General features: G+C 52.7%; 4 protein-coding genes across 4 annotated transcripts; 1 reads left to right on the forward strand and 3 right to left on the reverse strand.

Annotated features, from left to right (window-relative positions):
• Positions 1 to 1,590: 1,590 nt before the first annotated feature.
• On the reverse strand, positions 1,591 to 9,504 carry MEAF6 (MYST/Esa1 associated factor 6). Its single transcript, XM_050326105.1, has 9 exons — positions 9,494 to 9,504; positions 8,100 to 8,232; positions 7,877 to 7,992; positions 7,710 to 7,797; positions 7,175 to 7,220; positions 6,395 to 6,587; positions 3,601 to 3,630; positions 2,805 to 2,838; positions 1,591 to 2,343 (listed from the first exon to the last, which is right to left on the reverse strand). Exons 1-9 carry the CDS (start codon positions 9,502 to 9,504, stop codon positions 2,335 to 2,337), a joined length of 660 nt encoding a protein of 219 aa, XP_050182062.1. The 3' UTR covers positions 1,591 to 2,334.
• On the reverse strand, positions 8,704 to 12,385 carry SNIP1 (Smad nuclear interacting protein 1). The gene is made up of 4 exons (XM_050326323.1): positions 12,252 to 12,385; positions 12,074 to 12,176; positions 11,085 to 11,644; positions 8,704 to 10,183 (listed from the first exon to the last, which is right to left on the reverse strand). Exons 1-4 carry the CDS (start codon positions 12,377 to 12,379, stop codon positions 9,919 to 9,921), a joined length of 1,056 nt encoding a protein of 351 aa, XP_050182280.1. The 5' UTR covers positions 12,380 to 12,385; the 3' UTR covers positions 8,704 to 9,918.
• Positions 12,386 to 12,479: 94 nt separating this feature from the next.
• Positions 12,480 to 15,339, forward strand: DNALI1 (dynein axonemal light intermediate chain 1). The gene is made up of 6 exons (XM_050326324.1): positions 12,480 to 12,578; positions 12,691 to 12,797; positions 12,876 to 13,045; positions 13,506 to 13,684; positions 13,878 to 14,042; positions 15,006 to 15,339. Exons 1-6 carry the CDS (start codon positions 12,480 to 12,482, stop codon positions 15,039 to 15,041), a joined length of 756 nt encoding a protein of 251 aa, XP_050182281.1. The 3' UTR covers positions 15,042 to 15,339.
• Positions 15,340 to 15,954: 615 nt separating this feature from the next.
• On the reverse strand, positions 15,955 to 25,538 carry GNL2 (G protein nucleolar 2). Its single transcript, XM_050326322.1, has 16 exons — positions 25,379 to 25,538; positions 25,218 to 25,302; positions 24,262 to 24,356; positions 23,671 to 23,810; positions 22,240 to 22,424; positions 21,912 to 21,978; positions 20,714 to 20,872; positions 20,042 to 20,155; positions 19,765 to 19,893; positions 19,330 to 19,434; positions 19,063 to 19,221; positions 18,784 to 18,900; positions 18,024 to 18,454; positions 17,334 to 17,413; positions 16,544 to 16,644; positions 15,955 to 16,135 (listed from the first exon to the last, which is right to left on the reverse strand). Exons 1-16 carry the CDS (start codon positions 25,440 to 25,442, stop codon positions 15,986 to 15,988), a joined length of 2,181 nt encoding a protein of 726 aa, XP_050182279.1. The 5' UTR covers positions 25,443 to 25,538; the 3' UTR covers positions 15,955 to 15,985.
• Positions 25,539 to 25,800: the final 262 nt, after the last annotated feature.

Raw genomic sequence — 25,800 nt, forward strand, 5'->3', positions numbered from 1 at the left:
AGGATCCACCTTTCACAAGCAAAGGACTTCTAACCTCTACTTTTGCCTTTCATGAGCATTTGGGTAAAGTCTGTGCAGCTCTAACTCCTGTGCCCAGGCTTGGCCATGCCAGGGGTCTTTAGTCACTCGGGCTCTTTAGGAAGGAAAACAGAAATCTTCAGGAATCAAATGGAAATTTTAGGCACAACTGCCAGAGTCAGCAGGCAGCTGCTGAGCAGCAGGACCTGGCAGGGAACAGCTGTGCCTTTAACTGAACCAAGCATTTGCCATTTTGCTTTCTAATCAATGCGCTCCCCCCAGGCTGCTGCCATCAGACAGGGGCCTTGGCAGAGCAGGCTGTCCCCTCCTTCGGTGACAAACACGGCCTGGGGCAGGAATGGCTGCATTTCCCCCTTGTCCCTGCAGCACCCCAGTGTGTCACAGGGAACGTGGAGCTGACTGACCCTGCCACACAACCCGCTGGCACACAGCGCTCTGAGCTACACCAGCCTTTTGCTGCTTCTCCAATATGTTCTGTCCAAAAAATCTGTCAGCTTTCCTCAAGGTCAGAGGTGCAGCAGAGACTTCAGCCATCCCTGCTTGGAGCAGCAATGGGAGCACTATTTTTCTACCAAGGGCAGGGAATCAAAACCATCAGCTGAGAGTTCTCTTTTCCAAAACTGTGGAGCAGCAAGGCCTCGTTCCTAGATCTTCCACCCCCTGTATTTAACCTCTGCAATTCAAAACACACAGAAATAGGCCGGCTTTGCAGCTTGGCCTTTAAGCTGCTCCACCCCAACCCCTCCACCCTCCGCCCTGGAGAAGCAGCTGCAAGCTCCAAGCACAGAGAGCCAGGTCCCTGTGGGATAAACCAGCCCCTGAGCAGAGGGCTCCCTGTGGGAAAAGCCAGCTCCCTCCAGGAACAAACATGGAGCTGTCTTGATCCTGGACCAGACCCAGCTTGAGGGAGAACTCTGCTCCTGTGCCTCCACCTTCACTCAGGTCCTGCACTGCATGGACTGGGGTGCCTGCAGGGAGCTGAGAACGACCCCAGGCCCCAGGGGATCAGAGGTGCAGCAGAACGGATGAACCATTGGTTGTTCCAAGGGCCACGCACACTCTGAGGGCTCAGGGACACCCCTGTCCCATGGCCCCTTTCCCAAGGCTCTCTCTGTCAGCAGGGGTTACACAAACACATACCAGCACCAGTTCCAACATCAACTCCCCTCCCTGAGCAAAGCAAAGCTCAGTTCAAGAGCAGCACCAAGGTCCTGACCCGGGAGCTGGGAGCAGCATCTGGCCCTCACCCCTCTGTGCTGCTCCAGGGGCAACCCCACCAGCTCATCCCTGATCCACGGGCAATCTGCCAGCAGCAGCAGAACCCACAGACATCCCAGTCCTGCCTTGCACAGCTGGAGGTTGGAGCCTGGCACTCCCTGCAGCACTCAGTCACAGCCATCCGAGGAGAGAAGGCACCAAGGGAACCTCCCAGGGGCCACGGGACAAGGAACTGCTCCTGTGCCAAAGGGGAAGAACTCCAGCAAAGCCCTCATAAAACAGGTGGACAGTAAAAAGCACCAGGAGTCAAAGTTTGGACTGAACAAACCATGGGAAGAGACAAACATGGAACTTTTATTGTTTATGTACAAATGACAGAAGTTTGTAGTAAAAAGAGAATCCACCCAAAGTCAGTGACAGCAAAGAGCAAGTTGGCTCTAAGCTCTGACCCTTCCTGCACCTAAAGCACTGTGGAATCTTGGGAGATGGTGTTTAAAATGAAAGAGAAAAGGGTTAAACCACCTTCTCTGCTTGAGTACGAATCAAACAAGCTGCTCCACAAAATGAAGAACCTTCCACTACACGGATTAAACAAAGAAACCCAAAGTCAACTTTTAACTATACACTTTGGCTTTAAAAAAACCACAATAAAACCAACAAAAATCCAAAACCAAACCTAAACCTACAAAGCTAAGTATCAGCAACAAAAGTAATCTGAGTCTCACAACATGGATGGGACACACTGAATTCTACCCCAGTTCCAGTGGCAAAGGAAATGCCTCTCTGTGGGTCTGCAGGTGGCAGGGGGGCAGCAGCATCAGCCATTTCAGCAAGTTCCTGACCAAGGTGGAAACACAGAACAGTCAGGAATTCAGGACTACTACTACTACCTACACCACCTTAGTCTTCCAGCAACGCAGGTGATTTAAAAATGATGCAAAGTACATGGTCCAGCATTTCCTCCCCCCATCCAAGTCCCTTAGAGTGAGTCACTCCAGCTGCAGTTGCCATCCTGCTTCAGGGCTTCTCAGTGGGGAGTCACAGACCAAAATCCTAGGAGCATCAGCACTCATGGCTCTAGTAGTCCTGCAGAGAAAGGACAGCACAGGCACGTTAACACCTTCCCACCTCTGATTCTGCTCACGGAGCTGGGGGATCTCAGTCCTCTCCCATCTCACACAACATTAGCTGCAGGCAAACCAGATTTTTTTCTTGTGGCTAAACACTGAAAAGGATGGAGCCTTCCAACCCTGAGCATCAACTCAAACCAGATGCTTTTGATGCTCCAGATAATGACAAAGTAACAGGATGCAAAACAGCTTTTTCCAGAAGTGCACAGGAGCTACCTGTGACCCCATCTCAGAACAGCCCTCCTGGGCTCAGGTGCTGTCACAGCCACAGGACAATGCTGGTCTCACACTAGGACACTCCTCAACCACAAAAACTTAAATGAGAGCACAGGGAGGGTTTTTTTAAGCTTAGGAGTCAGCCAGCCCCTTGGGTGCAGAGGTGAGCAATGAAAACACGGACAGAGCACAGATACTTACGGCTCTTGGCTTTTTGTTTAACTTGAGATCAATCCTGTGGTTGGAGAGACAAGAGAAATGTCCATGTCAATGCCTGACCCGACACCAGAGCTACTGCACAGGGCACAGCTACGACAGAGACTACGGTTAATCCATCCATTCCCAACTGGCTGAGCCAGGGCGCTGTCCCAGGATTACTGGGAATGAGAGCAGCAGGACAGTGGAGCCGTTATTATTTGCCAAAAAGCAGATTCCATCCACTCCCAGACAGAGTTAATCAAGGGGCACAGTCAATCACAGGGCAGTTAGGCAGGTGAACAGGGGGAACTACGCATGCTCTATGTTAATTTAATCTGTCAGGGGTGTAACTATGCCTCAGGTAATTATCCAGACATAGTGTGAGGGTTATTCACTTGGATAGGGAGAGGAGTTAGGATGACAGGGATTATATGAGCCAAAGGTACTGAGCTTAGTACATTTTTCCAGAAGGAAATATCAAAGTCTATACTAATCTCCTGAAGCAGCAAAGCCAGAAGAATCAGATTTTAAACTAAGTTTTAAAGTTAAAAAGTTTTATCTATTTAAATATGAAACAGAAAGGTAAAGAAGAGTGAAGTTAATGTAATTTTTGCTGAAGTTATTAAATAAAATGTTACCTCCATCACGCTTTTCTGTTTTTAAAAAAAACTTCCCAGCCTAACCTAATATACATACCTACAATTAAACAGATAAACTAGGGGTTAGCGAGGTCTCAAAAGGCACATTGGTGTCTACACACTAACAACACAGCACAAGTACTAATTCAAGTCAAACTTACTCAAAGTCATAATCAAACATGCCAGACGGGCTGAGGGGCAGCATTTGAAAGGAAGAAAGCAATAGAAATTAATATACTAATGAATTAAATCAATTAGTTGATTAGCCACCCTAGCAAGATTGCTAAAAAATAAAATAAATAATACAGCCAGAGTTCAAACGCCACCAAGTTCTTCAGGTATCTTAACCAGGATGGGGCACAAAAAGCACTCGGGAATGGCAATCCGGGGTCCCCCTCCCCGCCAGATTTCTGGGAACACGAGGTTTGCACAGAGGTGGGGTTGGTTTACAGAGGGGATTTTAGGAGCTGAGAGGGGCAGCTGCCAGACCTGAGACTGCAGAGCTCAGGGGTGGGAGAGGAAACCCAGAGAGGGGGGGTCAGGGAGCAGGGGTGGGCTGAGCTTGCCAGGGCAAGGCAAAGGTGGTTCAGGCAGAGGCGACAGAACTCGGTACCCACTCAGCACTGGGCTGTTCCTCCCCACACCCCCACCCAGCACTGCCCTCCCAGCTAATGAGACACCAGAGTTATTTGGCCAGAGCTGATTAGTTTGGTGACAGTCCCACCCCTTCACACAGGTGCCACAGCACAGCCTTCAGACTCAGCTCTGCCCACAGCTGCCACTGGCTGGGAAGGGCTGACCATGGAATCCCATTTCAGCCCTGCTTTGCTAAGACAAAACAGCTCCACATTCCCCCAAATACTCATTAGTTGTGAAAATTGCTAAGCACACAGAAAATCCCCATCCTAGCCTTCCTGTGGTGTGGAGGGAGCAGAGGGTGACAGCACAGGCCCTGTAACCTCCTCCCTGTGTGTACCTGAAGCTGCGTCCCGTTCACCCCGTGCTGCCCAGTCTGACCCAGTTCCCCACCAGGAACCCCAGTGAGGCCGAGCTCCCTCCTGTTCCCAGCACCTCCCGGCTCTCCAGGAATGGGGGAGTGGAACCAGCGGTGTGCTGGTGAATGGAAGAGCTTCTGAACAAAGAGAAACACCGACAGTTCGTTTTATTTTTCATTTCCATGCCAGGACACTCAGGACACAGACCCACAGGTCTGGCTGGAGTGGGGACTGTTAATGCCCTTGCTGCACACTCAGATCACTGGGATGGGGTTGTTGCTGGGTTTTTTTAAGCTAAATATACTTGAAAACTGTTTGGTCTCATCTGCCAAAATTTAGGGGATAGTCAGTAACAGCAATCACAATTTTAACAGAGCTTTTATTACAGAAAAATTTAATTATCTTGTTTTAATTATCTATCTGGCCCTCCTAAGCATTACAAACAGTCAGTTCCTGCCTCACTGAGCCCCTCGGCACTGCAGGTGTCTGACAGGTCCTGGGGACACTGAGCTGCCACAGCTGAGCAGAGCAGGGCTCCTCTGTTCAACAGCCCAACCTGACAGCTGTAGAGGGGAGGAATGTGAAGGAACCCAGAGCCACGCAACCTGTTGCTAAAATCCGGGTTTATGGAATGGAACAAAGGGATTTACATCATTTACAGCACCTGCCCTGCACCCCACCATGTTGCTGGCCATGGTTTGTCCAGGGAAGTGCTTGGGAGAGTATTTTATAATTTGTTTGAAATTGCAATTTTCTTAAGCTGTACTTCAGTTTTACAGGTTGTTTCTCTGGACTTGTTCACGGATGTAGTTTCTTGTGTTATTCCTGAACTTCTTCCAAATATCTATAGGCAAAAAAAGAGATTTGAACTTCTTTGGATTCTCAGCTCGTGAGGAACCAAAGGGACATCCAATACTTTTAGGTGTTTGCCCAATTCAGGCTGCTGTAGGGAGGAAATTCTGACCTAAGAATTAAAGACACACTAATGACTCAACACCTAATGAAGAAGAAAAAGGAGTTAAGCATTTTTCAAGCAGTGTACCTACCTCGTGTCCCCACCCCAAATGCCCCCAGCCCCCCTTGTAAACTTTTACCACTTTAAACCACTTCTCTCTTTAACTGCACGGGCAAGTCCCTCAAAGAGGAAGCCCATCCCTACTCAGAGCCAACAGCTCAGAGTCAGCACAGGCACTCTGGAGTTTTAAAAGCTCCATTATTTCTATTAATCCTTAGGTCCCAGCCCCAGAAATCTTTCCAGGAAGGTGCAGCTCTGCAGTGTCTCCTCTCCATGGATTTCCATGTTTTTCCCTGTTCAGGGCCTGACTTACAGGCCCTGTCACTGCAGGGTCTGAGCCACCAGCCCAGAGCTGGACAGGTAAATCCAACCAGAAAGAGTTCTGGGAATCTGTTTCACGTCAATTTCAGGTCAGTTTAATAATAAGTACCCTGAGGTAAAGGTAACACAGCAACTCCTCTTTGGCAGCACTGAGGCTGGGCTAGGACAGGAGAGCGCGAAGGTGCTGGACTGGAAATCCAGATACTGGGAGTGCCCACAGCACCCAAAACATTCCCATTTGCTTTCCCCCCTCCTCCAAAGAAAGCATTGACATTCCTGTCTTACTGGGATCTGCAGAAACCAAGCAGCAAGAACAGAAGGTCAGGACCTGCTGGAAGGAATCACTTTTATCCTCCTGGAGAGAAAGTAGAGCTGGAGAAGCCTCCCAGCACAGCTGTGCCATAGCTGGTGGTTTAACTTCCTCAGCACTTTCCCCAGCTCAATAAAAGGGCCCAGGCATCCTGCTGAATGCCACGGAATGCACAGTTACAAACCAGGAAAACCTCCCCAACAACTGACCCCAGCTGCCTGTTATTCCAAAGGTTACTGTTTCCTTCCAGACAATAAATTCAATCCAGCCCCAGCCACCTTTCAGGTGTCCAAGAGGCTGCTGATCCCACTGACCTGTGTCTGTTTTTGTTCTTCCGCTTTTTGTGGCTGCTGTGGTGGCTCCCGGAGGACGTGGAGGACGCAGCTTTCTGGGGCTTCACCCCCTGCACGGAGCCATCCAGCTCTTCAGCATCCTCCTGGCTGGGCTCGTTCTCCTGGTTGTGGAAGTCTGGAGAAGTGTCACTCTCTGTGCCACTGCCTGGCTCCCCTAGAGCGGGACAAACCCAGGTGAGCACCAGGGTGAGCTCCCGGCTGCCCTGGCACAGCCCTGAGTGCGAGAAACAACCCCAGAACAGCAGCAGAGACACCTGAGCCCTGCAGCACTGGGAGCTGAATCACACAACCTGGGAAACATCTCCGCAGGACAGAGAGGATGCTGCTCCTCGGCACTGAGGCTCTCTGGAACCACATCCCATTTGGTGCTGATCACAGAAACGTTTTTAAACATCCTGGAGGTGAGTGGCCCCTTTCCACATCCCTCATGGCTGACACACCTACAGTGACGAGGCACTCCAGCTCTTCCAGCCTCCTCCTCCAAAAAGCAAAAACCCACTTCAATTAATTTTCTGCACGACAAACCCCTGCTGAGTGTGTAAGGTACTCAGGAAGTTCAGCTCCAGTTGTTCCTCACAGCACCCACTGGAGCGGCCGGGAGCAGCCCCAGAGCAGCATCTACAGGGCCTGGCACAGGAGCACTGAGTCCAGCCCAGATCTGGAGAGCTGAAACAGGGCTGGATGGTGGGGAGAGTGTCATTTCTCTGGGAATTTGGGAAGAATTTCAAAGAAGTGACTTACGCTTTTCAATGAGCTGGTCCTGGACTCCAGCTAAAGCACTGACAGCCTGGAAAACCAAAAGGGATGTCAAGGCAAGCAGGGATTCACTTCCCAATGCTCAGATCACAGAGCTCAGCTCACACAGACATGTCTCTCAGAAGTGCCAGTGGCCCCACACGGTACAGAGGGTCTGGAGTAGGGACAGCAGCAACACCAGAGACAGGGACCTGGGGTTCTGACTGCCCTCCCACTCTCTGGACACCTGGGAAAGGGGCTCTGGAAGAGGCTGCGGGGTGGGATGGAGATGCTCAGGCCAGGGAGACAGGGCAGGTGCAGGAGTTCCAATGGAAAAGTGGCTCTGCAGCAGCACGGCAGGACCGGGGCACCAAGGGACAGGGATGGGGACAGGGAAGGAGACAGCGACATAAACAGGAAAGGGGACAAAGATGGGGCCTGGGACATAAATGGGGACAAGGTAGGGGCAGGGATGGGGATGTGGGCGGTCATGGGGTCAGGAGCATCTGCCCGTCCTGCCGGTGCCCATCCCGGCACTCACCGCTGCCGAGGTGACCGAGGACTTGCTGAACAGCCTCTCGGCCTCCTTGAACTTGCGGTTCCTGCGGTCGTTTTTGCTGTTGGAGTTCCTGAAACAGAGACAGGCGCGATGGCGGGGCCGGGCCGGTGGGGGGGGCCGGCCGGGCGGGCAGAGCCTCCGCCACTCACTTCTGGTTGGTGAGGTACCGATCCCAGCCGCGGATGATGTTCCCGTACATCTGCGTGTCCTCCAGGTAGCTGCCCTCGAAGGCGTAGATCTGCCGCTCCAGGTTTGCCAGCGTCTCCTGCCGGGAACACCGCGGTGCATGGAGCAGGCCCGGCCGCGCCGCCGCCGCTCCCCCCGCCCCGGGGCCGCCCCCCGGCCCGCACCGAGCCCGTCCCCGGCGCTCACCGCCAGCTCCTGCTTGCGCTTCACCAGCTCGGCGAGCTCCCGGCGGGTGTCCGGGATCTGCGGGGGCCCGCCGGCCTTGGCGTGCAGCGCGGCCGTGGCGGCGCGGCCTGCGCGGGCGGGGCAGGGCGGGGCGCTGCCGGCGGCGGCCGCGCGGGGGCAGCACCGGCACCGGCAGGGCGGGACCCCCAGCCCAGCCCAGCCCAGCCCAGCCCAGCCCGGGAGGGTCCCCGAGCGCTGCGGCGGCACCGCCCGGCACGGCCCCGGCACGGCCCCGGCACGGCCCCGGCACGGCCCCGGCACGGCCCCGGCACCGCCCCGGTACGGCCCCGGCACGGCCCGGCACGGCCCCGGCACGGCCCGGCACGGCCCCGGCACGGCCCCAGCACGGCCCCGGCACCGCGCCGGCACCGCGCACGGGCTTCACGGCGGCACCGCGGCACGCCAGCACGGCCCCAGCGGCACAGCCCGGCACGGCCCCGGCAGCGGCCCCAGCACGGCCCCGGCACGCCCACGCCCGGCACCGCCCGGCACGGCCCCGGCACCGCCCGGCACCGCCCGGCACGGCCCCGGCACCGCGACACGGGGACACCACAGCAGCCCGCGCTGCATTTACAAACTCTTTATTTAAAAACCTCCCGGAGTAGATATAAAGGAGCTCCTCCTGCTCAAACCCCCGTCCGAAACCCCGCGGCAATGCCCCGTATTTACACCGTCAATGTTTCCAGCCCGCTGTACAACGAGAACGGCTGGCGAACAGTCTGTACACGGCAGGGACGAACAAACAGGTGGGCCACAAACACCCCGTGAAGTGTGGGAAATACACATTTAACATAAAGCAACGGGGAGGAGACAGCAAAGACTATGCAACCCCCAGCGAGTGGGACTGGTGCTTCTCTTCCTAAACACGATTTCTTTACAGGGAGGAGACTGAGTTAAACAAGGGACTTAGGTAAGTTTTTATAAAAAGAGAACTTAAATAGTGCAAACTCTGGTTCAAACATGTCACCACATTGAAGGAGTTTCCGCGTGACAAACCCTGCGGTAGGGTGGGAGCAGAAATAACAGCTCCAGCTTTCAACCCAGACACTCCACAGCCAGGGACAGTGTCAACATCGAGTGTGGGAACACTGGGGCAGACCCTGCCCTCAGTCCCCGTCACAGCCTAGTCACCTGAAATCCCAGGAAGCATTTAAATTCTGTTTCACATTCCCTTGTGATTTCCAGGCAAAAATCCAGTGAAATGCCCTCCCTCAGTCACCATGAGGCAAATTAAATACCCGAAACATACAAATACAGGAGAGGCTTTGCCACATTTTTGCCCTTTCAGCAGTGACCTGGATAAATTCTCCTGTCAGAACTTCCAACAGGCAGAGGAATTTGGCAAACTACCGAACGGGACGTGCATCGGGGACTCTCTAACTAACATTTCAGTCTGTAGTATTTTCAAAGGGCTATAACAAAACAGGTCATAAAAATAATTTTCCAGATGTCATCTGCGTTTGACATGGTTTGCTGGAAGAGTCTGGCAATGTGTGTGGAGGGTTTCCAACACCAGAGCTTTCATGTCCAGGTGCTCTTCTCCTTGTCGGGAGAAAAATAAAATAAAAGTAAAGCTATATTTCCTGATATGCAAAACCTATAAAAGATGAATAATCAGCAAAGTCCCCCAAATCAAACTGTGAGAACAGACCAGCAAAAGAAAAAGGACTTTAAGGCAACAAGAGGCATCAGTGCTGTGATGCTCCGTGGTCATGTCCCAACCCCGTTCAACTGCAGAGAGTTTCTCTCCTCTGCCCCTCTCCAACTTCCTCCTCATCTGTTAACTGTCAGATTCTTCCTCCTTTTCCTCATCCTCATCATCGTCCTTTGCATTGGCCTCAGACTTATCTGAGGATTCATGGAGCAGGACATACTCCCTGCTGCTGAACCCGAACTTGAGCACGTCCTTCTCCTTCAGTTCGTAGTAGCGCTGGGGCTCGATGCGCTGGTTGTTGAGGAAGGTGCCGTTCCCCGAGCCCAGGTCGATGATGTAGGGCCTCACCCTGCGGCCCACAGTGCCATCAGCTCGGGTGTACTCCACCAGCCTGCAAAACACAAACACTGAGTCACAACAGAGGCACAGGGAACGTGCCCCAAAGCCAGGTGAGACAAAAATCACGCTCCACGAGCGAGTGGGTTTCTGCTGAGAGCAGAACAGGCCGAGGGGAGCAACAAGAAACTGTGTGAGAGAGAGCAGGTTCTGAGAGGCTGCAGCATCCCCTAAGCCTCTGGTGATTTCACACAGCAACTCCTGCATTGGGAGAGATGATGTTTCCCAAGAGAGCACCGCTGCTGGCAGCAGCAGCACCCCCCTGCTGAGTCAGAGCATGAGAGCACATCAACAAACCTCTCCTTGAAATGCTTTCACTGCCAATCGCACCCAGTGTGATTCCAGCCCAGATTCACACCCTACCCCGTGTCTAACCCCACTGTGTGATTTCCCTACTTGTAGCTAAATAAGAGAAATTACAGGTATCTTTGCATCACTACTGAGAGGACCTGTGGCAGTCACACAGAAATTCCATTTCTAATGTAATGTAAGTGTAGAAGACTCTTCTGGAAGATTTTACTATGAGGAGATTTGGGTTTTTCACTTAAGGAAGCTTTCCTGCCTGGAAAAAGGCATCTTTCCCAGAGATAGTTTTAAATGTTTTCTCCTCCTGCCCTCCAGAGGAGCTGACTCCCAGGTACGACAGAAGGTAAGTTCTCGCAGACGTGTCTGAAGGCCCCACAGCAGGGTTGGGGAGCCAGGAATGACAAAAGTCATGAGAAGAACAGAGGTGAGTCTCCTTCTCAGGCCCAGTGGAAATCTGTGCTGGTACGTTGAGTGTCCCTGACTTTGGAAAACAAACTCTCCTCCACCCTTCCAGTGCTCGGCCCTCACACCCACGTTCGGCTGTGCGCTCCGGGGGGTCTGGTCCATGTTTTATCCCCCCAGGGACTCACCGGTACTGGAAGACGGCGTGCTGCTTGGAGCAGGAGGGGTGGTCGATGGGGATGTCGGCGATGCGGCGGTGCCGGCCCAGCAGGTAGGCGCTCTGCCGGTGGATGTACATCACGGGCAGGAACTCGTCGTTCTTGAAGGGGTACAGGCGCCAGCGCGTCTTGGGCACGCGCGCCTCGGGGGGCTCGCTGTACTTGATCACCACGCCCCGGAACGTGTTGGTGTCCTCCAGCAGTGCCCCCGACAGCTCGAAGCTCGGCTTCTCCTTGTTGGCAGCCGCCTTCTCCTTGGGCTTGCCCTCGGGCGGCCGCAGCTCGGGGTTGTGCTCGGCGCTGCCCTGCCGGTGCTCCCGCCGCCGCTCGTTGTGCAGCTCCCTCTCCGCCTGCTGCTCCCGCAGGCTCTGCGCGTCCCGCTCGTGGCCCCGAGCGCCCGGGTTCCTCCTGCGCTCCGCGTGCTCCCTGTGCCGCTCCCGGTCCCCGCTCCGCTCCCGCCGCTGCTCCTGCTCCGACGGGTGCCGGGGCTTGCGCTCCTCGTTGGCCCTGCGGCCGTGCTCGTCCCGCTCCTGCAGGGCACAGGGACGGGCTCTGGGTCGGACAGAAACCCCAACCCCACACACGGACAGCACACCCTGGGGCGGGAGCGCCCAGGTGTGACACAGCCCCGACAAACGGGTCTCCTTCCCGAACCTCTCTCGTTCCCACAATCTGCACCGAATGAAGCACGAGAAACAGGCTGTGTCGCCTGCTCTGGCCTCAGGGTGCAGCTCCCAGGCACGTCTGTGCCGCAGAGAGGCTGGGCTCGCACGGGTGCTCCGCTCACCGCTGGCACGGCCTAGGGAGGGCAGACCCGCCCAGAGCCTCCCCCCGCTCAGGGACGGGCTGCGGGGGGCGCAGAACGGAACTGCCGAGGGGGGAGGCGCCTCCCGTGCCCGGCACGGCCGAGTCCCCGGGAACAGCTACCGGGGCCCCGCCGCACCGACAGCGCCCTTTACCTGCTTCACCCTCACGGCGCCGTGGTACGGGCTGCGGCTGCGGCTCCTCCTGCAGCGGGGCGAGCGGCTCCTCCGCCCGGACCGGCTCCTCCGCCGGGGCGACCTGGGGAACAACGGGAGGGGGGATTAACCGCGGGGGCCGAGCGTGCGCGGGGCCCGAGCGGCCGGGCCTCCCTACCTGCTGCCGCGGCTGCCCCGCCGCTCCTCGCTCGGCGGCGACGGGCTGCGCCGGGGGCTGCGCCGCTCGGCCTTCACGGCCCCGTCCCTTCGGCGCCGCTCCCGCCGCCGCTCCCCCCCCGCCTCCATGGCGGCCGTGCCGACGGAAGCGCGGCCGCTTCCGGCGCGCGCCACTTCCGCCCGCCTGCGCGCTGCCGCGCCTGCGCGGGGCCGCGGCGTCGCGGTCGCCATGGCAACAGCGCCCTCGATGGCGGCGCCGCCGGAGTCGCTGCTGCGCTACTGCCCGCCCGTGCTGGTCAGCCGGCGCGGCGACCGGGCCTCCGCGGGGGTGAGCGGGCACGGCCGCGCCGCCGAGCGCCGCGCTCTGCCGGGGGCGAGCGGGCCGAGGGCGCCGCGCTCCCCCGCCCGCTCCTACCGCGCTCTCCTCTCCCGCCCCGCAGGCCCGCTCGGCGAAGGGGACCCCCTCGCCGCCGCCCCGGACACCCGGTGCCGTCAGCCCCTCCCCGAAGCACCCGCAGGAGCTCCTGAACGCCATCCTGCCGCCGCGGTGAGCGGGGCCGGGCCGGCGCCGGTAGCGCCCGGCGGGCTCCGGGGCGCCCGGTAACGCGCGGTGCTTCTCTGGCAGGGAGTGGGAGGAGGCGCAGAAGCTCTGGGTGCAGGAGGTGTCCACCGCGCCCAGCACCCGCCGGGACGTCGTGCAGCTGCAGGAGCAGCTGGACCGACAGCTGCAGCAGCGGCAGGCACGGGAGACCGGGCTGTGCCCCGTGCGCAGGGAGCTCTACACGCAGTGCTTCGGTCAGTGCTCCTCCCGCTGCTCACACGCCAAGGACAGGGCTGGCAACACGTGCCGACACGTGTAAAACCGCTCAAAATCCTTTTAGCTGTACTTACCCAACAGGTCGTTTAAAATAGCTCAGAACCCTCTCTGACTCACACTCTGGCAGCGCACGATGCTGGTCTTCCAAACGCAGGGGGTGGCCATGGGTTGGAGCAGGATCCCTTGGAGGCTCCCCTGTAAGTGCAAAAACTCATTACACGTTCTTAGGTGCTCCCTGTTACCGCTTTAGGGGATTAACACCAGTTGTGTTACCTGAGGGGCTGCACCATCACTCCTTTAGCTGCAGAGTAACAAAACAATCAGTTACGACTCTGGTAAATCCCCGTTTCTGTGGAGCAGACAACAGGTCGGAGAGGCGCTGTGTGTGTGTGCAGCACTCACAGAGATCGCCCTGCGGGTGCTGTGCCTCCCTTGCAGACGAGCTGATCCGGCAGACGACGGTGAGCTGCGCGGAGCGGGGGCTGCTGCTGCTGCGGGTGCGGGACGAGCTGCAGCTCACCCTGGCCGCCTACCAGGCGCTCTACGAGAGCAGCGTGGCCTTCGGCGTGCGCAAGGCGCTGCAGGCAGAGCAGGGCAAGACCCTCATGGAAAAACGGGTGAGTCGGGGGAGCTGCCGCGGGATGGCAGCAAAGACCATCCAAACGCTGGGCTCGCAGTCCTCGGGCTCCACCGCGCTCCTGAAGCGTGGTTCTGTTGTGTGTGAAATGCTTTAGAGACTGAAACACAAAGCACTTTTAACTGAAAGTTTATTCAGCAACAAAACGTGAGAAATCCGTACTCTTTCCCAAGATTGCAGAGCTGGAACAGGAAAGGAGGGAGCTGGAAAAGCAAGTGAGTGAGGAGAAAGCCAAATGTGAGGCTATTGAACAACAGGAAATAGAACGGCGAGAGATAGAAGAGAAGAAACACAACGAGGAGGTTCTGTTCCTCAAACGGACAAACCAGCAGCTGAAGGTCAGTAAAACACCACAGCTCCAAATACTAATGGTAGCATTCTCATTAAAGCCACTAAAGCTGCCCCTCTGGGAACACAACCCACCATTTAACATTAAATATTACCCAAGAACAACTGCACACTCCTGCAGCAGGGACTGGGTAATTCTTTTTGCATGTGGCTTTGGTGAGAAGAGCTTCTGCTCCATATTTTGTTTTTGAAAGGAAAAATCCCACATCTTTTGAGTAAAGAAAGAATGTCACCCTGCAGGTCATGGAATGTTTCTGGCTACAGCTAAAAACATTTCCCTTAGAGCAAGCTACTTTCCTTACCTTCACTTCTCCTACAGGACCTGCTTGCCAACCCACATATTCAGGCTGCCTTGGAATGTTTTAGGACACAAAATAGAGTAACTGTTAGATCAAATATGTGTTGCCCCTGACTCCATAGCTTTTTCCTTGAAGTACCTGTACTCCAGCAGCTGTGTTTGCCACTGCTGTGGGTTATTTTGGGGGCAGCTCCCCTTATTCCACTAACTGGGCATCAGGTTGTCTCAGTAATCACAAAACTTGCTGTTCCCAGCTCCTCTACTCCCAGAGTCAGTTTGTGTTCCAAATGCTAGAGAGCCAAATATGTAATTTAGCTCACATAGTCCATCCTGAAATCAAAGAATTCAGACCACTGTTTCAACAGCTTTTATTTAATTTCCCCCTTGATGCTTTACATTCTGAGTCTCTCAGTGCACAGAGCCAAGGCCAGCTCTGTTCCCCTCAGAATGCCAGGAACGACAAGCTAATTTATAAAACATGTAGTAAGGAATGGAATGGCTGGGGAACAAACCTGGCCTGGCTCTCCTGGCAGCAGTGCACGATCCCTCAGCTCCTCGCTGCAAACATCCAACAGACAATTTAATCCTTCACAGCACTGCAGGTCTATTTTTTAGGTTGAATCTAATTTGTCTCACTGTCTCATTTGTTTTTCAGTCACAACTTGAAAGCATCATTGCAGCAAAGAGCTAATTGTTTTGTTGTCCTCGAGGCAGGCTCAGAAAAGCTGTCAGAGCAAGAAGCTTGCAATTAGACAAAGATTTGTCTTCCTACAACGATCTTTTCACTTACCAGTAACTGAAGGCAGCATTACTGTGTTCTTTCCTTCTCTTTTGAAGAGCTGAAAATCAAGAGCTTCATTAATTACTGCTCCCTCTTTCAGTGCCATCTCAGCAGTCAGCTCTGAACAGTGAATGTGTCTGGGACTTGCCTGTTGGTAACGTGCCAATGACCTTCAAAGCAATAACTAATAAACATTTTTAAATGCAAACATCTCTCTGATATTATTAATTTGAAAATGTTGTAGAAAATTCCAAAACAATATAAAAGCGTCTACAAGAAATGAAAGTCACATGCACCAAGAAACAAATGGCAGGTGATTCTTCGGTGGCCGGGGGTATTTCCTTGAGTACCTGCAGATCGGTGTCCATGGTACCTGGAAATCCCCGTCAGTTGTAAGTGAAGCTCTTGGCCTGATGGTTTCCAGTGAAACAAAGGGACACCATGCCAGTCACAGATTCACTTCTCCATGGAAGTAAATGAGATCTTGAGGTACCTGTGTAAGTAGCTGGTTACACAGCAAGCAGACATGGGAAAGAGAATTCCCTGTAGTCATGTGAAAAATCCCATAAAGCTGGTTTCCAGAAAAAAAACACCCAAAGCCCACCACTGAGCAACACTGGAGGAGCTGTTTGGCCAGTGCTGGATTTGCTGGCCTGGGACGGAGATGTGGAAATACCATCAGCTCCAACTGCACAAAGAACTTTCAGATGATGCAGAAACAAAGAGGGAGATGCTGTTCCTGGGGCCAGGACAGACCGGTCACACTGGGCTTTGAACGGGAACTGCAAGTTTTATAGTAAAAAAAGCCACCGCATACTAGAACTGTTTTATGTAAAATTTAATAGAATAAGCAGCTATTGCTTGTGTTTGTATTTTTTGTGCTTTGATCTTTGTTCCTCCAAGCCAGTTTTTTTCTTGTTCTTATTCTTATTTTTCACGTTGTGAGTTTCATAATACCGGACTCCAACTTTCTTGGAGCGCTGCTGCCTCTCGGCTCGTCTCCTCTGCAAACACAGACAAAACACATTAGCAAATCCCCAGCATCCATAGCCTCGATGTCTGCCACTCTCCAATGGTGCTCACATTCCACACGCCTTACGTAGAATAAATAATTTCCAACAAAATGTTACTGATGTGAATCTATAGGGAACCCACCCCCCCATCTTAAAAAAGAAAGCTATGCTTCAATCTTTACAGAAATAGTCAACAAGATACAGAAAGCAGCCCAGTGTGCACAGTCAGGTAAGAGGGCTGTGACATAAGTCATGACAGGACATTCGTAACAGAGTTCAGTCTTTACTCCCCTCCTGCTCATGCCGAGTCTCAAAGCTCTTTAGTGGTAATGGACAATCCACGGATAAAAAAGACACTCTATTTCCCTGCTCAGCTGTACTACAAGAAATCACACTTACTTCTTTGGATGTGAGTTTCTTGCAAGGCTGTTTACCCAACTGGTCATCATCATCATCACCTCCCTCTTCTGCTTTCCTCTTTCTTTTCTTCTCTGTGCTGCCTGCAACCAGCAGAAATCACACACTTGGGTATCTTCCAGAACACCCATTTGTTAGCAGAACTTCAGACTGGGGTCACCATCCCAACTCCTTGAGCGATGTATTCCTTTGGCCTTATTTAACAGCTTCTACCCAAACAACGTGCGTGCTGCTCACCAGAGAACCAGTAGCTATTACTGTGAAAACTGCTCTCAAGAAGGAGATTGCTTCCAGCCTCAAGTAAGCCCAGGAGAATTCCATAGTCCTTTCAGAATGGGGCTCTCCCACCTGACTATGCCTTTAATCAAACTGCCTAAGGCAACTCAAGCCACAGTAAAACCTACAGACTGATGTATTCTCTGTGCTTTTATAACATCCCAACCCCCTCATTCCCTCCTGTGGAACACCCCAGCGAGAGGGAGCTGCTCTGGCTGCAGCCTGGAGCCCAAGCTGTTGGGAACACAGTATTTGCCTTCTCTGGACCTTCCCTCACTCACAGGAACATCTCCCATCACACAGACAGGTGTTCTACAGCGAGGCTACAGCAGGTCAGCTGCAGCTCTTGGCTCAGCTAAGGGGACATCTAAGCAGCTTCAGGGGAAAAGAACTTGGACACAGGAGCCAGTGGATGCTTCTCCCCCTAACTCCCTTTCTTCTCTGGTTCATAGGATTTCCAAACACAGAATAAAAACATTTACTAATTTTGTTTTACCTCTGTCTTCAGCTTCTTTGGGTTCTTCAGCCTTCTGCATGGATTTTGCAAACACTTTGTCACTCAGTCCCTTAGGGATTCTACAGAAGATAAAATCAGCAATAAAGGTTGATGTAACACAAACCGAGAAGCCACCAGTCTCCAGTAGATCCCAGTCCCCCATCAGCACCAAAGCCACAGTCTTTGCACCTAAAAACATATTGCAGTACTCTTGGCTCTGGAGTCATTGGGCTCGTGCGCTGCACAGGAGACAAAATATAACCCTTAACCTTGAAATCTCAGTCCTCACAAGGCTGGTGAGTGAGCTTTGCTAAAACTGGGCCTGCTCTATGGGCCAGGATACTCTGCATGTGCACAGAGACCCACCTGGCATATCGAGGTAGGAATTAGCCTTGCTATAACCCAACACCAAGGAGAGATCCAAGGATGCAATTTTGCTGCCCAGAATACCAAGAGATTTCTAACCCATAGCTTAAGAGGCAACTTTCAAAAGTTGCACCTCTTGGAATAACCTTTCAAAACAAAACTGCTGCTTGGCCAAATTTCCAACCCTGATGGCTAAACTAGACAAACTGTGGCTTATGTGAGGCAGCACAGGGGAACTGTCAAGCAAGTCAGGCATGGAGTGGAACTACAGCAGTCACATCAACCCCTTTTACCCCCTGCAAAACACTGGACAGATTTAGGTACCTTATTGCTGAGAACCTCTTGGCTTTGGCTTTATCCAGAAATTTTTTGTATTTTGCAATCTTGTCCTCCAAAGCCTTAAGAACTGCTTTAGAACTCTCCCTGGCACTCGGTGCAGCCACCTGCGATTCCTCCTCTCCTGCATCCTGATGTTGCTCATTCTCCTTCTCCTCTTCCTGTTCTTCCTCTCCACAGGAATCACTGTCTGTCTCATCAAAGCCTGGTACATCCACAGGAACCAGGTCTTCTTCCGAGAACTGAGGTGCCACGTTAATCCTGCCAAAGTTCTGCCGAACGTGGGACATGAGCTGCCTGATTTCAGTGTCTGTGCTGTTCCTCTCTTCTGGCTCCACACCTGATGCCACCGACTCAGAGACTTTCTCCTCAGTATTATCTTGGCTTGAGGTCACTTGAGTTTCTTCCAAAGCAGGAGGCTGCAAGGAAGAGTGTCATGGATATATTATCCACAAAGTCTGTCCCATCATCTCCAATTTCTATATTTTCTCTCTTTGGAAAGACAAGTCAATACAATGACAATGTCATAATCACTGACATTTCTGGTATTCAGTAATGGCTCAGATATCTCTGTAAGAGCATAGCACAAACCTGGTGCTCACTGAATTCAAGTGTCACCTGAATGACCAGGCTTGTGCAGAGCCCAGTCACTGCCAAGTCTCATGGCACTCTGGGAAAAGCAGCAGTGAATTCCATTAAGAAAATCAAATAATACGTAGAAGAGGAGGCATGAGCATCACAATCTCACCTGGGAACCCGGTTCACCTGGTTCTGCATTTGGTGGCTTTACAAAGAATGGGATTCTGCCCCTCTGCCAGTCATTGAGAACCATCTTGCTCACAGTCTGCAAGTCAGGCTCACCACCCTGAAAGAACAAGGAACAATTTATGTCCACTTTTGCAGGGCACAGCACCTTCCTACGCCTTGTAAGCAACATTCCTATGTCTTGTAAGAAACACTCCCATTTCCCATGTTCAGTAACAGGCCCCATGCTCTTCCAGCCTGCAAATGCAGGAAGCTCTCGCACCTTTAGCAGTTTTCCAGTCCTAGCAGCAAGTTTCTCAAGGAAGTCTTCTGTATCCTTCCAGGAATCAATTTTGTATGTCTTCCTGATGTACTCTGCTTTGGCCCTTTCCAGCACAGCACTAATATGGTCCTCGGGGCTCTTAATCTTTTCAACTTGAACCTGAAAACACATGGTAGAGGATCAGCCCTCTGGAAGTGTGTATTCACCCCTCTGAGCCCACCGCATGGACAACAGCAAAGCTCTGCAGCAGCCCCTGCAGACACGTACCACTCCCTTCAGCACAATGTCTGTCTCGGTGTCTCCCGACGGATAAACCACCCCAGGGCAGTCGATGAGGAAAATGCGCCGCATCAGGGTGATGTACTGCCACACCTGGAACACATCAGCAGCCGCTGCTCAGTGCTTGTTCAGTGTCCTGTTTGTGAGGACAAGTCAGAGAACCAGCACTAACAGAGCCTGAGCCAGTGCTGGGCTCAGGAGAGCACAGACACGGAGCACTCCCACGACTGCAGTGTGGCAGGGTGGGAACCTGGGAATGCTGCCAGAGCAGTGCCTCAGAGAGGGGACTGCCCATCAGCTGCTCCTGGGCCACACAGCCTGTGCAGCTCAGTGCTGGACTTGACAGCGTCACTGGGCTGATTCCACACCAATTCTGCCTTCGACCACGTGCTTATTTGTATCTTGAACACAGGATGTTCTTACCTTTGTTTCCCCTGCAATGGGGGCCACGTTGCAGACCTTCTTGGATCGCAGGGTATTGATCACTGAGCTCTTGCCAACGTTGGGGTAACCAATGAACCCCACGCTGATCTGCTTCTTGTCAGAGTGTAACTGGTGAGAAATAACATGTCCTTGTATGCCTTGGAGCGAGGGTCAGAACTGAAGAACTGCAGAACTGAACCCCAAACCCTAACAAAGCACACCACCACACACTAAACCCCCCGAACCAACCACCCAGATCCCCAAAATTGTTCTGTACCTTTCCAAACTGCCTTAGGAGCTGTATGAAAGCACCTTTGCCAAAAGGGTTTGTGAGGCTGGCGTGAAAAGCCAGTGTTGGATACTCCTGGGAAAGGACAGCAACCCAGCGCTTCTGGAGAGGCAAACAGACTGGGTTAGGGACCTGGGGCTAGAGGGGGTGACACCCTCTGCTCAGAGAGGGGGGTACAGTGTCTGCACTGGGCTTACAGCTGCGATGGCCATGAACATTGCTAGGGAGAACCTTTGAAGCACTTCCCCAACCCAACAGCTAAAAGCACGGAGTATTGTTTGTATAAAAGACAAACAATTTCCCAAAAACGCCTTCACTCCTAGCTAAAACTCATTAGTTTAACGACATAAAGCAAACCAGCTGGGGTGGATATGGATCCTAGGCAGACTAACATTTAGCATACTCTGGAGACAACAGCTGAACTGTTAAATCCAGACAGAGGAAGTAGGGAATTTGTGGCTGGTGAGTGTTGCTCAACTCAGCCAAACTTGGACAGATTTACATCGTAATTGTTACTTTTACAGCAGGCAAGCAGAGAGCTCCCAGTGCCCCAGTTGCAGTACACCCTTCCAGACCAGCATGGGGACCAGCATGGAGCTACAGCCAAGCTGCAACAGGAACAAAGAGGGTCCAAGGAATAACAGGCAGGGGTGTGCTTACAGTAGCCCAGGTAGGAACGAGATCACATTTGTTCAGGACAAAAATGAGATGTTTCCAGTGTTTCTCCTTTTTGAGGTAAGATTCCACATGAGGGGAGCGAGTGCCCATGGGATCCCTGGCATCAAGAACTTGAACAACAACATCTGACGAGTCGATCACCTGAAAAATAAGAAAATCACACAGAAGGAAAGGATTTTACAGAAATCAAGACATCTGTACCTCCCAAGTGAAAACCAGTCAGTTTTGAAACTACAGCATTAATTTAAAAACCTTGTATCCTTCACAAACAACTGCTACTTCCCCTCAGACCAACACCTACTGATGCTCTACTCTCCCCATTCCTAAATGCCCTCCAAATTCAGGCTGGACAGCTGAATAGCTTTTACCTGTTCTTATGCACCAGGGAAAGAAAACGCTGTTCCCAAACGGGAAAACTAATTGCTTCAGTACACAAACCCCCAGTGTTCATCATCCATTTAGCAGCAATTCCCTTCTGCCATTTCATAATGGATCAGGGTATAAAGGATGTTTTCTGGATCGATATGAAACACACAACCAAGCAGGAACCTGCTGTTAGTCCACTAAGCATCTACAGCAGGGAGCTGTCATTTTATGACTTGCTTCAAGCCAAGTGAATTTGTTTCACAGCTTTCTCCTGCAGTTTTGGCAGCCTCTTACTGAAATCTGTTTTGCTCGATCATTCCCAGTGCTTTTAGATCCAAATCAAAAGGTTTTAAACAACACTCAGAAATTCAGAGCAAAAAGTCAAGCAATTTCACACCTAACAGTCACAGAGAGCACACAAACTCTCAGTCTCCATTTCTCTAGCAGCCAAGGTGGCTCACAGGGAATTAAGGGTCAGAGCTCTCCCAAGACGAACCCATCCACACACCAGATGTTTTTAGCCAAAAGAAACTTAAGGGAACATGACTGGTTCACTTGTGGTGAAGCCCCAGGAATCCAAGAGAAACTGTTATCTTCGCTCTGACAGCCCTTCTCTAGATAATGTATTTTAAGAATGTTGGTTCCAGCAGGACAAGAGCTCAAGAATCAAGCTCAGTCACGCAGAGATTTGGAAATGAAACTCTGTTTTCTCCTAGAGCTTCTCTCATTGTTGCTGTACAGGATTTCAGTGCTGTGCTGCAGCCCCTGTCTGTGCAACAGATGTGACTCTGCTGCAATTCCAAATGCTGCTTACCTTGTAGAGCTCACCCCAGATTCTTCTGGACTGTCCTTTCTTAAAGATTTCCTCTTGTGCTTCATCCCTAGAAGACATCACCAGAGACATCAGCAACCACAGAAACAGGGTCACACTGTTGTCTTCTCTTCTCTAAAGCCCTTTACACCAAAAGAGAAGACGAGGCCCAAGTAACAGCTGGGATTTAGCCAAAGTCCCAAATTCAGCCAATCTCACTTTCCTTAGTCCTCAACAGTAACAGCATTGATGGATGTACCAGACATGTCTTTAATAACAAGGCTGGCTTTTCAGACAGGGACACAATGAATCATTTTTCCTTTCCATTCACCTTACACCAGTGTCCTCTGTCACCAGGTCTCGGTCCTTGTCCTGGTCATAAGACTCTGAGGAGGCCTCAGCATTCTCCACCAGAGCCTGCACATCACTCGCAGACAGCGTTGGTCTCTTCCTCTGTGACTTGGGGCCAAACGTTGTTTCAAATGTTTCCGTGTCAAGAATGTGAACCCTGGAGGTCTGAGGAAAAACAGGTTGGTAAAAAAAAACCCCAAGCACCACTTTTTCCACCTCTTGTGACACATACTGAAGAATCCCGGAGTTCAGCACAGCCCTGGAGCCTGTGACAAGTGACAGGCATGTCCATAACAACGTCTGAGTTTTCCAGCTCAAGCTCTGGGAAACCTAAGAGTGGATATTTAATAAGCAACGAAACACTATGCACTTGCCAAAGAACTATGCTTCAGTTCTTCCACCATAAATGGTGTCAAATGCAATTACAGCCACAATGATGAAAATTCAGCTGCTATCTTTGATCATTTCTTATTTTTCTAACAAGAGCACAAATCTTGCCAAATTCTCAGATTTTTGTCAGGAACAATTACAATCAAAATTGTAGATTTTTAAAGCTTCCAATGAAAGCCAACTTTTCTTGGAACAGCAAACAATTCATTGCTGAAAGCAGCAATTTGTTTTTGTAATGCACATTTTAACATAACCTTTTCCTAATTTAAGTAACATTTTTATTACACAAAACTTAGAAAGTTTCCATATGACAAAATAGTCTACCAAGAGTCCAAAATAATAGTTCGGACACCATGAAAAAAACCTGGCAATAACTAAAAGTTGATGTACTAGAAATGAAGCCTGCATGCACAAGGATTTGTGATACAGGATAAAGCACACGTTCAAATTCATCCCCAGTGCCTGCAGTGTGAAGCAGGCTCAGAAGAAGTCCAGGAGCTGTTAGAGGTATTAGAACATTTGGAACATCAGCAGGCACACAAACCCTTCAGAGAATATATTGTAATATGGTAATATCATAACCTATCACAGAATCCCACAGTGGTTTGGGTTGCAAGGGACATTGAAGCCCACTCAGTCCCACCCCCTGCCGTGGGCAGGGACACCTCCCACCAGCCCAGGTTGCTCCAAGCTCCTGTCCAACCTGGCCTGGGGCACTTCCAGGGATGGGGCAGCCACAGCTTCTCTGGTAAATCTGTGCCAGGGCCTCCCCACCCTCACAGGGAAGATTTTTGGGTAATTTCCCAATGCAAAATGACAATTTCTACTAAATGACACATCTTCTCACTGTTTCTTTGCCCTAACACTCGATGCCCACAGTGACAGGGAATCAGAACCATCCTTCCCCAAGGAATCCACTTCAGCTGCCTCTCCCAAAGCTTCCAGAACCTAACATTTCCCCAGACTGAGCAGAAACACGTTCCCAGGTAAATGCCTCTCCTGCTCAGGGAGTGACACCCACGTGTGGTTTGATCCGATCGTAGAACAGGGACATGGGCAGCTTCCTCTGCTTCATAACCACCCTGTAGGGATCCTTCATCACCGTCTCCATCTCCTCCTGGAACTTCTGCAGGGACGACTGCTTGATCACACGAGTATTTCCTGCATGTAAAAACAAACACTGCACCTGGCCATTCCTCCCCTTAACTGCTCCACACACCCTGGGGACACAATAAAGCAGGAACTCTCTGTCTGGGATCAAAAACACCAGGGACAAAACCAGAGGATTTTACTGGAGACTTTGGGGTTCCAGATAAGCACAAAGAGGCCAATCCCTCTCTTTCCCCCAACATTTAAAAGGAAATTTTAAAACTATCTCTAAGGACACTTAAAATCCATGTACACAGGCAGATGCCAGGGAATGACCACAGGAGCCAGAATAACCACCCTTAAGGAAAGCAACCCCCCAGAGCACAGCTAGAGGAGAGGGGTCCCTCAGCTCAGTACCCACCCCACACAGCCCTCAGACCACAGCTCTGGAACAAATGCCCTCCAACACACAGAGCTCAGCAGTTTTTAAGCTTGATGGCTCTGGAAGCTGAAGAAAACTCACCAAACCATTTGATATTTGGTTCCACCCTCGCCACCGTGCCCGGAGCCACTGTGGACTGGAACTGCAGGGGTTTGATGACTTTGCCGTGTTTGTTCCTAAGGGACACACGAGGACGTGTCAGTGCACTCACTCCTCCAGCACCTGTGTGCACCAGGCCAGGAGCACACCACGAAATCCAGGGAGACCCTTTACCCACAGCCAGTGCTCAGAGTGTTCTGTGGCCTTTGCAGGTGAGTTAATCCAGCCCTGACAGCAGCAGTGGCACTCACAGCCCTGGCTCTCCCTCCAGCCTGGCCAAACCCTCCCTGCAGCTGTCTGGGTCAGCACAGGGAGGGCTCCTGGGGTTGCAAAAGGCATCAAGAACCATTTTCTATCAAACCCCACTCAGTTCTCCCTGGAGCCTTTTAACCAGCTCTGCAGGGCACTCATCAGCACAGCATTCCCAAGCTCAGACCTGCTTTAAGTTCAGCAACATTTCAAAATCCCTCCCCCTCATCTGCTCCCCAGGCAGCAGGAAATGGGGCAAAACAATCCAGAACTGATGTGAGCCAGGACTCCCAGAGCCCCCGCTAGCACAGACACGGTGGGAGCTGCTCCCCAGCCTGATCCCTGAGTGGGGCACAGGGGGATCCCCTCAGGAGATCCCTCCATGCAGGAGCCAGGGGGAGTCAGGCTCTTCAGGCACTTAGGAAGCAGCTTTTGAGCTATGCTGCTGTGCTGTGTGAAATCTGGGAATTCTGGGTGCGTTTGGGGCTCATGACATTTCAGGGACACGTTCAGCTGTTCTGCAGCGCCTTTTCCAGCTGCACCTCTGGGGCGTGGCTGGGCTGCTTGGAGCTCTGCTCCAGGCTTGGGGTCAGGCTCAGGCTGAGGCTCCAGAGTCCCAGAGTCAGCGTCAGGCTCCCGGTCCCACAGCCAAGAGCGCTCCCACACCGAGCCGTCCCGCCCGTGCCCACCTGCGCTCCTTCTGCCGGTACATGTTGAGGCGCCGGATGGTCGCTCGGTCCCGCATGTTGTTCCCCCCCGCGCCCCCGACTCGATCTGCAGAGACAAGAGAGAGTCAGTCCTGGCCCTGCCCGTCCCGCCCCGTTCCGCCCTGGCCCGGCCCGGCCCGTACCGGGGTTGGTGCTGGCGCGGGAGGGGTTGATGGAGCAGCGGCCCTTGTACTGCGGCTTCACCATGGCGGCGGTGCCGGTGTCCCTGTGGGTCCCTGTCGGTCCCGGTGTCCCGGTGTCCCGGTCAGTCCCGGTCAGTCCCGGTCGGTCCCACGGTTCCTTCCCCGTGTCCGGAGCGCTCGAGCCGGGCCGCGGACACGCGCACAGCACTTCCGGTGCGCCTGACTCACTTCCGGGAGGCCCCGCGAGGCGGCGCAGGCGCACCGGCGTCTCCGGGCAGCCACGTGCGCGTCCGGTCGCCATGGCAACGCGTGGGCCCCGGGACCCCCCCCCCGTGTCCCCCTGTCCCTCCCGTGTCCCTCCCTTGTCCCTCCCGTGTCCCTCCCTTGTCCCTCCCCTGTCCCTCCCGTGTCCCTCCGTGTCT

The sequence above is a fragment of the Myiozetetes cayanensis genome, unplaced genomic scaffold (assembly GCF_022539395.1).
Source record: "Myiozetetes cayanensis isolate MyiCay16 unplaced genomic scaffold, myiCay2020 scf31, whole genome shotgun sequence".
NCBI lineage: Eukaryota > Metazoa > Chordata > Aves > Passeriformes > Tyrannidae > Myiozetetes > Myiozetetes cayanensis.

Coding starts and splice junctions, on each gene's coding strand:
- MEAF6 (XM_050326105.1), bottom strand. Junction 3,631..6,394: donor AAGAACAAAAACAGACACAG/GTCAGTGGGATC, acceptor GCTGCCCCTCAG/CCCGTCTGGCATGTTTGATT. Junction 2,839..3,600: donor ATGTTTGATTATGACTTTGA/GTAAGTTTGACT, acceptor CTCCAACCACAG/GATTGATCTCAAGTTAAACA.
- SNIP1 (XM_050326323.1), bottom strand. CDS start 12,379: ATGGAGGCGGGGGGGGAGCGGCGGCGGGAGCGGCGCCGAAGGGACGGG. Junction 12,177..12,251: donor CGGGGCAGCCGCGGCAGCAG/GTAGGGAGGCCC, acceptor GTTGTTCCCCAG/GTCGCCCCGGCGGAGGAGCC. Junction 10,184..11,084: donor CACGCCGTCTTCCAGTACCG/GTGAGTCCCTGG, acceptor TGTGTTTTGCAG/GCTGGTGGAGTACACCCGAG.
- DNALI1 (XM_050326324.1), top strand. CDS start 12,480: ATGGCAACAGCGCCCTCGATGGCGGCGCCGCCGGAGTCGCTGCTGCGC. Junction 13,046..13,505: donor GCTCTACACGCAGTGCTTCG/GTCAGTGCTCCT, acceptor CCTCCCTTGCAG/ACGAGCTGATCCGGCAGACG. Junction 13,685..13,877: donor AGACCCTCATGGAAAAACGG/GTGAGTCGGGGG, acceptor CTCTTTCCCAAG/ATTGCAGAGCTGGAACAGGA.
- GNL2 (XM_050326322.1), bottom strand. CDS start 25,442: ATGGTGAAGCCGCAGTACAAGGGCCGCTGCTCCATCAACCCCTCCCGC. Junction 25,303..25,378: donor CCGCGCCAGCACCAACCCCG/GTACGGGCCGGG, acceptor TTGTCTCTGCAG/ATCGAGTCGGGGGCGCGGGG. Junction 24,357..25,217: donor TACCGGCAGAAGGAGCGCAG/GTGGGCACGGGC, acceptor TGTGTCCCTTAG/GAACAAACACGGCAAAGTCA.